The sequence below is a fragment of the Scomber scombrus genome, chromosome 5 (genome assembly GCF_963691925.1).
Source record: "Scomber scombrus chromosome 5, fScoSco1.1, whole genome shotgun sequence".
In the NCBI taxonomy this organism is placed as follows: Eukaryota; Metazoa; Chordata; class Actinopteri; order Scombriformes; family Scombridae; genus Scomber; species Scomber scombrus.
In genome coordinates this window covers 25,764,144-25,777,996 of record NC_084974.1, presented here as the reverse complement: position 1 = coordinate 25,777,996, position 13,853 = coordinate 25,764,144, and the positions used below count along the sequence as shown (strand labels likewise).

Here is a 13,853-nt window from a genome sequence, read left to right as displayed (position 1 = left end):
TATTAGATAATCCTTCTTTCATGGACTGACTGTGCTATCTGCCTGGCCTTAGCTGTCCATTCTGGCTCCTGTGTTTTTCATCCTTTGCTTTATTTACTTTCTCTTCACACTTCTTAATTTTTATCTTTGGTTTAGTTGATCTTTTTTCTCTTTTGTTTCTCCACTCCTGTCTTACATTGCTCACTGTCCCATTTCTCCCACCCTTTTTTTTATTATTATTTTTTTGGCTGCCAGCATTCACTGTGCTCTCATCCAGTCGCAGTATGGGTGAGTTTGCCACTGCTCTGCCTCTCCAGGGTGCACACAGTAAGTCTCTCTCTGGGCTTGCCCTTTTAACAGCTTTCATCCTTTCCACTGTCTCTAATGTGTAGTCACTCTGATCCTCCTCTCTCTGGATGTAATGTGTGTCTCAGCATGTAGCTCTTTTGTGTCTAACTCTGATTCACTGGTTGAAAACAGAGATAAACTTCTATTATTTCTGTCACTGCCGAGAACCACCATGGATAATAGACCAAAAATAATAAAAAAATAGAATTTAAAAAGAGAACCTGATGGGGGGGGGAACAAAGAAAAGATCAGGCACACACTATACTGTGTTCTCAACCCACCATTTCCTTTGTTTTTTTTAGATGTAACATGGAAGCAAAAAAGCATCATACCCTTCAGGTCAATTTCATTATTAAATAAAATAACAGTCTCAAAATTCAAAATGTTCATTTATACATTTTGCTATGTAAGAATATATCTTTTCTACAACAGAGTTCTTAATATGTATAAAAAAACATATGAAACCCAGGCTGGAATTGAATCTAATCTTAGAGACCTGAAACGGATGGGAGGTGCCTAAATTAGCATGGTTTTCAAACACAGACAAATTGTGCGAAATAAACTAAATCAACAGCAATTCACTGTTATAAACTTATGAACAGTTCTTTTAGGATTTGAGTCTTGCAGAAAAAAGGTGAACTATTTCCTCAGTAACAATCTTAGATCTGGTTGAGGTGATGGTCTACTCTTTACAGAGCTCACTAATGCCAACAGGATAAATAGTAGAATTCAGCCCTTTTTAAATTGAGCTATCAGTTGTTTCCTATGTCACAGTTAATACATTCTGTTTGGTTTTGTCTGTAACGCTCTAACATTGACTCACAGTACAGTGCTGTACTTGGATGTAGCTCAGAACTGAAGAATGGTGCTGTTCTGCATATCATATGCCTCTAAGACAAAACAATGCTAATTTTGTGACCTCCCTAGAGCTTAGTTGGCTAATGATGAGCCAGCATAGTGCAGAGTTGCAGAGGACACGGTTTTGTAGTGTTGTTGAGTGTCCTATAGAACCGGACTACACCCCAACTTTACCAATCATGCAGTTTCTCTCCCTCACCTCCCTGTTTATGCTGTCAATCCAGAACCAACATTGAAGATCCCCCTTGTGACTCTGTAATCTCTTTTCTTTCATGCAGGTAGCGCCTCAGGGGGACTAGCTAATGCCAGTTTTGCAAATTTTGACAACTTCCCCAAATCGTGTAGTGCTGACTTTGGATCCTTCAGTTCCTCCTCCCAGAGTAACTCCACAGGAGCTGGCAGAGATGCTGTACAGAGTACTAGTGTCCATGCCGATAGATACGCAGCCTTCGCTGACCTGGATAACATGTTTAGCTCTGCCACAACAGAGCAAGGTAAACTTCTCCTGCCTAGCCTGTTTGATAGATCTCAGTTGTAAGGATAGAGGTTGACTTGAAAAAGAAGATGGCACAACAACAAAAATCAAATCATGCGCAAAGATTTAAATCACTAAGTCTTATTCCCAGTGCAGGGAGAGGAATCGTCACTGCACACTTTACTTTAAAAAATATATACTGGATTCATTGGAGAGATTTAGTGTCACATGGATAGACATATAGCACTCGAGCATCTGTGAATTGTACTGGGCTGGTACTTGTTTATTTTGTTCATATAACAAACTGGATTTTGGTGCAAGAGTAAAATTTCCTAATGACTGAACATATTTTCCCCAGTATTTTTAATAGGTTGAGTATGGCAGCTGTCTCTGGATCTTTCCCTTCTTTCTTTTGAAATTTGAAGAAAATGTAGTCCTAGATTGGTTGTGCTGAGGTGGATTGAACCCAGCTCTGCTGTTATGTGCTTCTCTTTTAGGAGGTGGTACTCCTGGCGGGGTGAGCTCAGCCACAGCGACAGCAGGAGTGGGTAGTTTGCCTCAGAACCTGGCATCAGGGCAGGACCGCTATGCTGCTTTAGCCGAGCTTGATACAGTCTTCAGTCCCTCTGCCCCTGCCACAAGTGTTTACAACACCACCAGCACCTCACAAGTGTGAGACTCTATGCGTAATACACACTCATACACACACCACACAGTAAGTCCACTGCCATAGGGAGGTCAAAACGTCTCGGTTAACTGGTAAATATTGTGTATTTTTGTAATTGATTAGTATACATTGGTTAATCTTATTCAAGAATAATATGTTGAGATTGTTGAAATGCTAGTATGAAAAATGCAGTATATTTATTTGGCTACTAGTGCAACATTTTCCAGTTATTCAAAGATGTTTTGTGGAAAACTATAAACCTGATTTCTGAAACAGGCGCGTGATAGTTGATCTGAATGAATAGAGTTACAAATACCTTGCTATTTTCACAAAGAAACTTAACCCACAAACTTACTTACCTTTAACCTTTATACAGGATTGTGTATAGGTCTCTACGTTGTTTTTTCTGGCTTCCCTGATAAGCCTGTTGATTTTGTTTCACTGCAGAGGTATGTTTGGCCCAGAGACTGGGGTGTCATCAGCCCAAGGACAGCAGGCCCATCCTGGCAGGGCTCAAGGTTTTGGAGGTGAGTGAGCCTGAATTTGACATTGAGTATGGTTGTCATTAAGCTGACAGCTTCTGTACCCTTGTGGAACACTGAGGACTTTGTTGGTTGATATCTTTGGAGTAGTTTGCAGATATGATGACAAAATGTGAGTGTGGAGTAGTCACAACTATTCTATGACAAGCCTAGCTACTTCTCGGAAGTTTATATAGCCAGCCTGCTCCACTGGTAATTGTGGCACTTAAGATAATTAAATAGTTTGGAAAGATGTGGATGCCAGCATTGTTTTGGAAACGTTGTCATCTTCCTGCTTAGGACCCTATGCAGCTCTTAATTTCTCAGCAGGAATTTAGCCATGATCAGTTTATTCAAAGGATGCTATCATTGATCAGTAATATGAGGTATTCATTCCAGAGATTTGAAGTGGGGGAAATCATTGATAGTGGACATCAACATGTTGAAATAGGATGCTCGGCATATATCAATGCTCATGTTTATGTAGTGTAGTTTATTTATCTGTTTCTTACAAATTGCTCATGTTGATTGACTTAATACCTCTCCTTAACAGCTCAGTCAACTAATCCGTTTGTAGCGGCTGGTGTTGTCCCAGCAGCAGCGCCCACCAACCCATTCCAGAGCAATGGCAGAACAGCAAATGCGGCGGCAGCAGGTTTGTTCATGTGTATGTTTTTGTGTGTCTGTGAATGTTTGGCACTTACAGTATGCCATCAAATCAGCTTACTTAATGAAAGCACCATAACAGATCAAAATCCTTTATCAAAGATAATAGGCACGGTGCAGGTGTAACAACATTATCATACTGTAACTGAAAATTCTCCTATCAAGATTTTGGAAATACACTCACTAGCCATTTTATCGAGAACACCTGTGCAATCTAATGCAATCCAATCCAAAACATCAGCTCTGCCATAAGTTCTGCTTTTACAAAGCTTATGCATTTTCATTTCTTGTTGACATGGTCAGGAACATGATAATTCTATTTTGTTAATTTAATCTGTAGTGGGTGGTGATGGTGGCATAATGCACCCCACAGTACACTACCACCACCAAATATGGCAGAGCTGTTGGATTGGATTAGATTGCATTAGATTGCACAGGTTTGTCTAATGAAGTGGCCAGTGAATGTATGCTCACCATTTAAAAATAATCTAAAGAGACTTTATTGAAATTGGTAGCAGGACTAGTGTTGCCATTTACTGATGTGCGTACGAGATGCCCAGTGAGGTTTTGAAAGTGAGATTCAGTTGTCTGTCTGATTGCTTTTGCCATGCTGGACAGGCTTGATGAGGGTTCTTCATGGGCAGGGTTTCCCTCCCACCATTGGTAGGTTCCTTTCTGCTCTCTGCTTCACTTTTGCTCTCTTGTGCCTTGCTCTGGCAGTGTCTTCCTGTTCCTGTAGCAAATCTTTCAGGAAAATGTTGGTGAGGTAACCATAGCCACAAGATTCAGAAACCTGTGTGTGACAAAGTATAACTGTACATTTCACCACAGGGAGCATGGGTTTAAGATGAGTTTAAAGCAAGCCACTCCTTGGGAAACCCCGTTATCATTTCCCTGGATCAGTGATGGAGGAGTACATAGAGAGTTTGAGTAACAGGATATAACACAACTATTTTAAAGTGGAAGGTAAAGCAACAAACCCCTCCAGCAAAGAGTAGCTGAAAAGAATGATCTGTGAAGGACAGCAGAACATTTTTCCACGGATTTGTTTTAAACTGGTATCATCCATTGACCTGACAACACGAGATGGTTTTTTACACAGAACCATGTGAGAAGTCGTCCTTGGAATTATTTTGTAAAAGGGTAGGCACTTTCAAAAAATACTTGGCAGGTCATTAAATGAACTGGGTCTTACTTTGGGAGGCAGATGGGTTTGCAAGATCACACAAAAATCCTCATAGCACGCTGATTGGTCTGAAGCACCGGTGGTTTGGACACAAACGCATAACTTAATGGATTCTAGTGCAATTTCATGATGATGTGATCTTGTGAATCCAGCTGCTTTGCAAAATAAGTCATCGACACACAGGAGGATCAAATCTGTTGACAAAAAATAAAGTTTGTTCTTAAACAAACTTGATGTTGGCATTTTGTTCTTAAACATTAAAGTTTAGCTAGTCAAACATTCTGTTCTTCAAATGAATTGGCTTAAATCTTGTTTGGTATTAACTTAAACAATTGTATTAACTGGAAAGGATTTGTAATTAACATTTCAGTGATATTGACATGGGGTGTAGTCAGTTTTGTTATATACTGTAATCATACTCATACTGATTGACTGTGTCCAAATCAAGCTTTCATAATCATAATTAAGGTATCATAATCCCAAAGATATATCAACACAAACAATTCTTCTCTTGATTAAATAACAAAATCTTATAGGAGTCAGAAAGTGACTCTGTGGCAGATGAATACTGGATAGAATGACATGAAGATTGCGAGAAAATCAACCTACTAGAAATTCAGACAGACCTTAATACACTTTTTTCTGTAGGCAGTCTACTGTATAATACTTTCTGATAGCAAATAGTTTTAATCACAGTCTAGGCTAAACTTAGCCCTACCGTGTGTTAAGTTGAGTATGTCAAACAATGCCAAATATAATTAAATATGAGTATATTTAGGAATTAAGTATACCTTCATTCTGTGGTTTAAATTGTGAAAAAAGTGCTCATCTTACCCCATTGTCTACCACATCTGTATCTGGAGTCCTGGGTTCTTGTGGATTCAATGATAATGGCTTCCCCAACATTTTTCATTTACAATAGTTGGAAAGAAGCACAAGATCTCTTAGAGCAGTTAACCAGTAGCAGTTAACATACAGTACATGTCCAATATTTGTTGATCAGACATTGGATGTAGCATTTGAACTGGATATTGGATTGCTCAATTCCCAGCTTACTGTCTTGACTGCAGTTTGATTCCACTTGTTGCACTGTGGGAATGTTGTGCTCATCAGGGGTCAGACACTGGTACAACTACTGCAAATGTTGTAGCCTCATGTTGGACTTTTGTTCAGACAACCCCTCCCTTTTTCTAAGGCTTGTCTGCAGACAACCTTAATCTAAATTTGCATGGACATACACTGAGATTCTCAGCAGGAAAAAGCTGAATGGACAGTTTTGCTATAGAGAGCAACACTATGGTGTACTGAATCCCCTGTGCAGTTATTTGCCTGCTGAAAGGACAATGACAAACCTTGTGCATGGTGTTGTTGTTATATTTATATTCCTATTTTTTGTATCAATATTTTTCTTGTCAACTTTTCTGATTTGATTATTTTCTCACTCATATCACCTCCTAACAAATCTGTGTTAGTTTTCTGTTAATGTTTGCTGCTGCTGTGTCCCAGATCCTGTTTTTTGTTTGTATGCATGTAATTTTGTCATATGCCTGTAGATTTTAATCGAACTTTAATCAGCTGCTCTCCTACTGTGTTGCAGCCACATTTGGCACAGGCTCCATGAGTATGCCAGCTGGATTTGGGAATGCTGCCGCCTACAACCTTCCCACCAGTTTTAGTGGAACCTTCCAGCAACCCTTTCCTGGCCAGCCTCCCTTCCCTCAGCCACCAGCATATCCCCAGCAACCCAACGGTGTGTGTGTGTGTGTGTGTGTGTGTGTGTGTGTGTGTGTGTGTGTGTGTGTGTGTGTGTGTGTGTGTGTGTGTGTGTGTGTGTGTGTGTGTGTGTGTGTGTGTGTGTGTGTGTGTGTGTGTGTGTGTGTGTGTGTGTGTGTGTATCTGCAGTGATAACTTACTATAATGAAATTCAAGCTTGCATGTGCTTCTTGCTGAGTAGTCATATTGTTGCTCTCTGTGAATAACTGAAAGAAACTCCAAATATCCAAAATGCGTCACTGTTGAGTCAGAATATTTTAGTCTAGGATTATTTTGGTTTATTTACTTTGACATGAGTGAAATACCCTGTTTGGGTTGTTCTTGCTATGATTAATTTGTTGAGTGGGAATTTAAATGTCAGTGTACATGTCTTTTAGGTGGAGGATTTTCAGCCTTTGGCCAGGCAAAGGCTGTTGTGACTCCTTTTGGACAGGCGATGGCTGGACCTATGGTCTCCAGCAACCCTTTCCTGGTTAGTATTATTTCCTGTAGTACGTTTTACACAGATGAAATGGGGTCTAGTGAGCCAAGAAATATAATTGTTGATAGTCACCTTGTGCTTCTTGTTGGGTGCTAATCTGTGTGAGGCTTTACAGCACAGATGACGAAGACACTGAATAATTTCCATTGTTACCATTGGTTGAATTATTTTACATTAATAGATTGTGGGTTTTAATTGACCCTCCTCTCAATAGTAAATATGTTTTCTGACTGTTTTTTGTGTATCCTTCCAGGGTGCAGCTCCACCTGCACAGTATCCAGCGGGGGGCTCAACAAACCCTTTCTTATAGCGATCCATCCAATCAGCTCTACTACAGGGTCAACAACTTGCGTGCTTGCACCTATTGCACTGTTTTGTTTCACAAGTAGCTTTAAAAACACAATGTTTGTAAGGATTTGTATTTTCTATCGCAGTTTGTCACAAATGGAACAATATGACAGACATTCATGCTGACACAGTCTATGGCAACAAAACAAAGTGATGGTGTGTGCAGAGGGAGAGGTTGATCCCCTCTTCTCTATTTAACCTGTGAACTGGCCTGGCCTCTACTGAGCCACAATGTATAATCAAACTGGCTGAAAACTTAAGTTATTGCAAACAGTATATTTCATTCATAATGCTGCAATTCTGTACATATTTTTCTTTTATGACATTAGCTCTTTGTGCATATCAGTATTTGTATCTAACACACAAGATTTGTTAAGTCAGAACTATTGCTTGGAAAAGCTAATGGGTACTGCCAGTTACTGTATGTGTCAAGAACCAAACTGTTTATTTGTGCAGGATAATTTTAGGTAAACTGTTCTCACTAAAGACAAGAATGCATGCTTTGTTGGCAAAAGATGAAAGAATATGTGAATGCTGCATCAAGGACAGGCAGGGGACTCCTTATTCTGCCATCCTCCACCCTTCTAACAGGGGCCTGAGTCACAATGCTTCTGAACTTCATCCACAACCATGTGGGTAACAGGAATGACTGATGAACTGAAAACCACTTACATTGGGTATTAAGAGAATTTTAATTTAATGTGTAAATATATACAGTATATATATTAAAATGAATTTTAAGTAAGAAGAAATGACCAAACCATTCATTTATACTGATGTATGCAAATCTTGTATATTTGCGGGGAGGGGGGTTTTATAAAAAAAAAAGAAGAAAGATTCATATTCATGGTGTTGCAGTCACTAATTTGAAGCCTTTCTTCTTTTAATTGGCATGTGGACACAGCAGGAACCATTTTATTCAGAATCTGTGTTCGTCAGAACCTGATTCATTATTCTCTGGAGGGTTTGACTCTTTGTTACTTCCTTGAGCTCCCCAAACGGTAAACAGTCCCCGCAGTGAAAAAAGAACAGCAATGACTGAGAAGTAACTGGCGTATATGGTGAACTGCAAAAGAACAAACAATTTTGAGTTTGTAACAGTGGTGATTGGACATCCAAAAACATCTGCTAACCTTATGATCAGATGACCTACCTGAGGAATGATGGATAGACCCAGTCCACCACTGTCCACCACGACAAAGGTGAGGATCGTCTGTAGAGTCAGTGCTCCAAAGTTGTTTGCTCCAAACACTAGTGCATATCTTTCCATCGAAAGATCAGCTGCAATTTGGTACCTAAGGAAAGTATTGTTTTTTGTTAATTTGCATATACAAACATAACTCTTCTTTTTCCAATTGTGAATTATGGGGTAAAACATAACTCATTTTATATGAACACAATACACATACATGGCTATTGTTATCAGCAGCATGTACAGACACTTGAAAACAATGTAACCAAGGTAGCAGACCCAGATGTTGCCCACAAAGGTCATGAGGAAGAGTGCTGCTGCCCCAAGTCCAGAGAAAGCACCCAGTGCCAGCTCTCCCCACAGTTCCCATTTCACCTCAGTGAAGCCTATACCATAGGCTGTTGCTGCACCTAAAAAACACAAATATTTTGGACAATTGTGCTGCATAAGCATTTAGATAGTGTTTTGTGTATATTAAATGTATTTGTATATTTTTATACAGTGTAACAGTTATATTGTATGACGTGTCCACAACAACAATAGGTTCCATTTCTATAGAAGCCCAGTACAGAAATGATCTCTTTGGAAAATATATTTCAAAGACGTTTTACGCAATCAGGACTTTGTGCGTTCAGCCCTGGAAACGTTTATCTGATCCTTCTTACTCAACAGGCTGGATGCTGCCTCCACTCCACCATTGTAAATGCTGAAGTTCTGAGAAGGCTGCACATGCTCCCACAGCACCTGCAGGAAATATTGCATTTATTGAAGGCTTAGAGGTACTAATCACAAACACAGGCTTAATTATGGCTTCAGGAGAAACTGATAACTTTATACTGTAAATACATACAAACTGTAGTTGTGTACACTTGAAGGTCCTGCACACCAACACAGTTGCTTTGAATTATACAAGCAGATTACACTTCTGCTAAGGTTGAACGTAGGTGAGCTGGTTATTATGTAACGTCACTGGACTGTGTACTAATGAGAATAGACCTTTATAACAGCCGATACTCTGATAAATGTGAAAGAATAGGTGCAATTAATAATATCAAAAGTGGATGATTCCAATTTAGTTATTGTAAATTCATTGTCCTGGTATAGTCCTCCTACATGGTTTGACCTGTATGCTTGAGTGAAACTGAGCCATTATTAATTTTATCAGTTCTACCTGTGCTTTTGCTGCAATGACAAGTTAAATTGTCTGCTGTGAAAAAGGCGTGCCCTCTATGATAAAGGTGTAATTTCTGTGGGACAGAATAACTCAGAAATCAGCCCAAACAATTAAAGTCCCCCTCCACTCAGAAATGTGTCTTGCTTATTGCTCCCTCTGTTGGATATTTGAGTTTCACTGTCCAGCATGACGTGCATAGTTTCACACTAGAAGGCACATGGACATTCATCTGCTGAGGAGGAATTTTTTTCTATGATAATCTTTTGCTGAAAAACTATATTAGACACCAATTATAATTCAAAGTAGAGTATTTTCTAAAAATCCTAAAATATGTCGGGTTTTTTTGTTTTTGTCTTTTTTTGTTCATTTTGCCTTCATGACTGACCTGCACATAGTTGACGGTCTGGTTATAGCCACAGGTGGCCATTGCCCACCACACGGACCAGTACAGCAGCTGTCTGGAGGAATAGCACTGAAGAAAGTCCCTCCACAGCTGGAGGAGAACTCGGCTGCAGCTCTCTGCACCAACAGCCTTTGGTCTTTTTTCTTCATGTCCATTTCCTGCATCACCCTTTTCATCTTCTTCTATTACAGTCTCATCTGCATGCCTCTCTGTCCCCTCTGTTACTGCTGTCTTTCCAGTATGACTGCGGTGAAAGAACATGCTCTGCTGTGGCATTGGTAGGAGGCAGGAAACAAGGAGTGCGATGGCGGTGAGAACCAGAGTAAATATCAGGATGTTATTGTAGGACAGAAGGTTGAAGCTGACGAGCAGCTGGCCCAGCACAGAGCCCACTGTGTACCCCAAGAGCTGGACACTGCGGCAGTAGGAAGTGGCCTTCCGGTACATCTTCAGATCTATCACACTGTAATAACATAAATAACATATTCAAAATGTCATGTCTGTACCATGCATAATTCAGAATTCAAACCCCTGACACCTCTAAGTAGTGGTGCCTTGCTTTTTCCCTTTAAGCTACATGACCTGTAGATGTAGGAGAAATAGGCCACGTCACTGGCCGTCACAACCCCATAGAAGAACTCCATGGCCTGCATGGCGGGTACACCCTTTGTCCAGAGTATCATTGCTGTGGTGATGAAGAGGGAGACACACTGGATGACCACCACAGGCTTGTATCGCAGCCAGTCAGTCAGCAAGAACACCGGGACCAGCACACATAGGTAGGAGTACGTCCACACCGGAACAATCTGATTAACCTGGCAAATAAATCAAGTTTTATCATCATATCGTATCAATTGATCAATCAATCTTTATTTGTATAGCGCCAAATCACAACAAAGTCCTCTCAAGGCACTTTACATATAGAGCAGGTCTAAACCGTACTCTTCAGGTTTCATTTTAAAGAGACCCAACATTCCCACATTAGCAAGCACTTGGCGACAGTTGCAAGAAAAAACTCCCTTTTAACAGGAAGAAACCTCAGGCAGAACCAGGCTCAAAGTGGGCGGCCATCTGCCTTAACCGGTTGGGGTAGAGAGGAGAGAGAGGAAGAATAGGAAAGAGAAGCACATTGAAAATCAACATTGAAGCTAGTAGGTCCGGGACTGGAATCTGTCATCCGGACGTCTACAGGCCCAGATTACCTGTGAGACGAGAAAGCACAGACAACTCCGGGGAATAAGTTTAGGTTATTGAATGCATTAGTAGCACATGAATGTTAATGGATATAGATGGATGGGTAGAGAGAGAAAGAGGAGGACAGAGGAGCTCAGTGCATCATGGGAGTCCCCCGGCAGTCTAAGCCTATAGCAGCATAAACTAGGAGCTGGTCCTAATTATAAGCTTTATCAAAAAGGAACATTTTAAGCCTACACTTACACGTAGAGAGGCTGTCTGCCCCCCGGACCGAATCTGGGAGATGGTTCCATAGGGGAGGAGCCTGATAACTGAAGGCTCTGCCTCCCATTCTACTTTTAGAGATACTACAGTAGGAACCACAAGTAGGCCTGCATGCTGGGAGTGCAGTGTTCTGGTAGGTACATAAGGTACTATAAGCTCTTTAAGATATGATGGAGCCTGACCATTAAGAGCTTTGAAAGTGAGGAGAAGGGTTTTGAATTATATTCTAGATTTTACAGGAAGCCAATGCATGAAGCCAAAATGGGAGTAATATGATCTCTCTTTCTAGTTTTTGTCAGAACGCATGCAGCTGCATCCTGGACCAGCTGGAGAGTCTTTAGACACTTGTTAGGACAGCCTGATAATAATGAATTACAATAATCCAGCCTAGAAGTAACGGATGCATGGATTAGTTTTTCAGCATTATTTTGAGACAGGATGTGTCTGATTTTTGCAATATTACCCAGATGAAAAAAGGCAGTCCTTGAAATTTGTTTTATGTGGGAATTAAAGGACAAATCCTGATCAAATATAACTCCTAGGTTCCTTACAGTGGTGCTGGAGGCCAAAGTAATGCCATCCAGAGTTATATCATTAGATAATGTGTTTCTAAGGTGTTTAGGGCCAAGCACAATAACTTCAGTTTTTTCTGAGTTTAATAACAGGAAGTTGCAGGTCATCCAGGCCTTTATGTCCTTAAGGCATGTTTGTAGTTTGGTTAACTGGTTGTTTTTAATTGGCTTTATTGATAGATATAATTGAGTATCGTCTGCATAACAATGAAAATGTATTGAATGTTTCCGAATAATGTTTCCTAAAGGAAGCATATATAAGGAGAATAGTATTGGTCCAAGCACTGAACCCTGAGGAACACTGTGTCTAACTTTTGTTTGCATGGAGAAATTATCATTAACATTTACAAACTGAAATCTATCAGATAAATACGATTTAAACCATTTCAATACCAATTAAATGTTCAAGTCTTGATGATCAATAGTGTCGAAGGTAGCACTAAGATCTAACAGGACGAGGACAGAGTGAAGTCCATTGTCTGATGAAGTTAAAAGGTCATTTGTAAGTTTTACTAGTGCGGTCTCTGTGCTATGATGAGCTCTAAATCCGGACTGAAAATCCTCAAATAAGCTGTTACTATGTAGAACGTTACACAGCTGATTGGCGACTGCTTTCTCAAGGATCTTAAAGAGAAAGGGGAGGTTAGATATAGGTCTATAGTTGGCTAGAACCTCTGAATCAAGAGTATCTTCTTTTTAAGACTTGGTTTAATTACAGTTACCTTAAAGGACTGTGGTACATATCCTGTAACTAAAGACAAATTGATCAATATATCATTATGAATTAAGTTTTATCATCGAGATTGGATTTTTACAACTCATGTAATAAAGACTGTGTTTAATCTTTGCTGTGATTTATTGGCTTGGTTATTGTGTTATGATTTAACATTTTATACAATAAAGCAAATTCATTAGGCATTTTAAGTTTTGGGGTTAACACCACACAACTTACAACATAAACAGAAATACCTACTTTGCCATGATTGCTCTTTTTACTTCCTGCATTAGACTTATATGATCCATGATGTACTTTAACCCTTACATACTGTTCATATTCTGACTTATAATTAGTCTCTACACCAACTCACATTCATGAATTCCCCGTCAGTCATTAATAAATGTTTGATTAATCCTTCTATGGGCTAAAAAAGACATTCACAATTACCATTTTATGGTCCAGAGAACATTTTCTAGAATATGATGAATACAACAACATGTTTGAATGGTGATCTCTGAATCTGTTTAATAAACACAGGTCAAACTTTACATTTGCATTTATAAAATTGTATATTAAGTGCACAAACATTTTGTTTTTACAGGTCTCAAATGTCAAAATTGGTCAAATTTGATCCTGAACAGTAAGGGTTAAACCATCCATGGCAAGTTTATTTGCACAGCACCTTTCAACAACAAGGGAATTCAAAGTGCTTTACATAAAACATAAAAGGCATCAAGAAAGGATATAAAAGCAATACATGCCAATATAAAAATGCATTTAAATGCATTTAAAAAACAGGAGAATAAAAAGTGCAAGATATTAACCATACAATTCGGTTTAATAAGAAGCAGTTGCTAAAATAAAGTAATTCATTTTTGCTTTTGTACCTGTTCTATTGTGAAATTCTTGTCTGGTCCTGTCAGGTATGGGATGAGGAAGGGCTCCAGGGGTTTAACTGTGCTGAAGAATCCATATATGCACAACAGAGTGGTAGGATACCTCCAGTCTGACCTCCACCTCCTTACTGCCTCCAT

General features: G+C 39.6%; 2 protein-coding genes across 4 annotated transcripts in view; one reads left to right on the top strand and one right to left on the bottom strand.

The window, feature by feature from the left end:
• agfg1a (ArfGAP with FG repeats 1a) overlaps positions 1-8,108 on the top strand; it is a 23,293-nt gene extending 15,185 nt beyond the window's left edge. For 2 of the 3 annotated variants that reach the window (XM_062418838.1, XM_062418836.1), the window contains 6 exons: positions 2,158-2,332; positions 2,775-2,854; positions 3,402-3,503; positions 6,298-6,450; positions 6,851-6,945; positions 7,208-8,108. In XM_062418838.1, the coding sequence (XP_062274822.1) occupies positions 2,158-2,332; positions 2,775-2,854; positions 3,402-3,503; positions 6,298-6,450; positions 6,851-6,945; positions 7,208-7,264 (662 nt within the window). In that variant the 3' untranslated portion in view covers positions 7,265-8,108. Of the gene's footprint in view, positions 1-234; positions 307-1,463; positions 1,680-2,157; positions 2,333-2,774; positions 2,855-3,401; positions 3,504-6,297; positions 6,451-6,850; positions 6,946-7,207 lie in introns of all 3 variants that reach the window. The other variant, XM_062418839.1, reaches the window with a different exon arrangement.
• slc19a3a (solute carrier family 19 member 3a) lies at positions 8,105-13,853 on the bottom strand. Its single transcript, XM_062418840.1, has 7 exons — positions 13,707-13,853; positions 10,654-10,886; positions 10,054-10,534; positions 9,160-9,238; positions 8,712-8,904; positions 8,456-8,597; positions 8,105-8,368 (listed from the first exon to the last, which is right to left on the bottom strand). The coding sequence occupies exons 1-7, from the start codon at positions 13,851-13,853 to the stop codon at positions 8,222-8,224; spliced, it is 1,422 nt and encodes a 473-aa protein (XP_062274824.1). The 3' UTR covers positions 8,105-8,221.

Excerpts from the sequence above, each read along its gene's own strand:
- slc19a3a (XM_062418840.1), bottom strand. The coding sequence starts at position 13,853 with ATGGAGGCAGTAAGGAGGTGGAGGTCAGACTGGAGGTATCCTACCACT. Across the intron at positions 10,887-13,706 it reads AGAATTTCACAATAGAACAG|GTTAATCAGATTGTTCCGGT; the intron begins GTACAAAAGCAA and ends TTTATTTGCCAG. Across the intron at positions 8,369-8,455 it reads GTCTATCCATCATTCCTCAG|TTCACCATATACGCCAGTTA; the intron begins GTAGGTCATCTG and ends GTTCTTTTGCAG.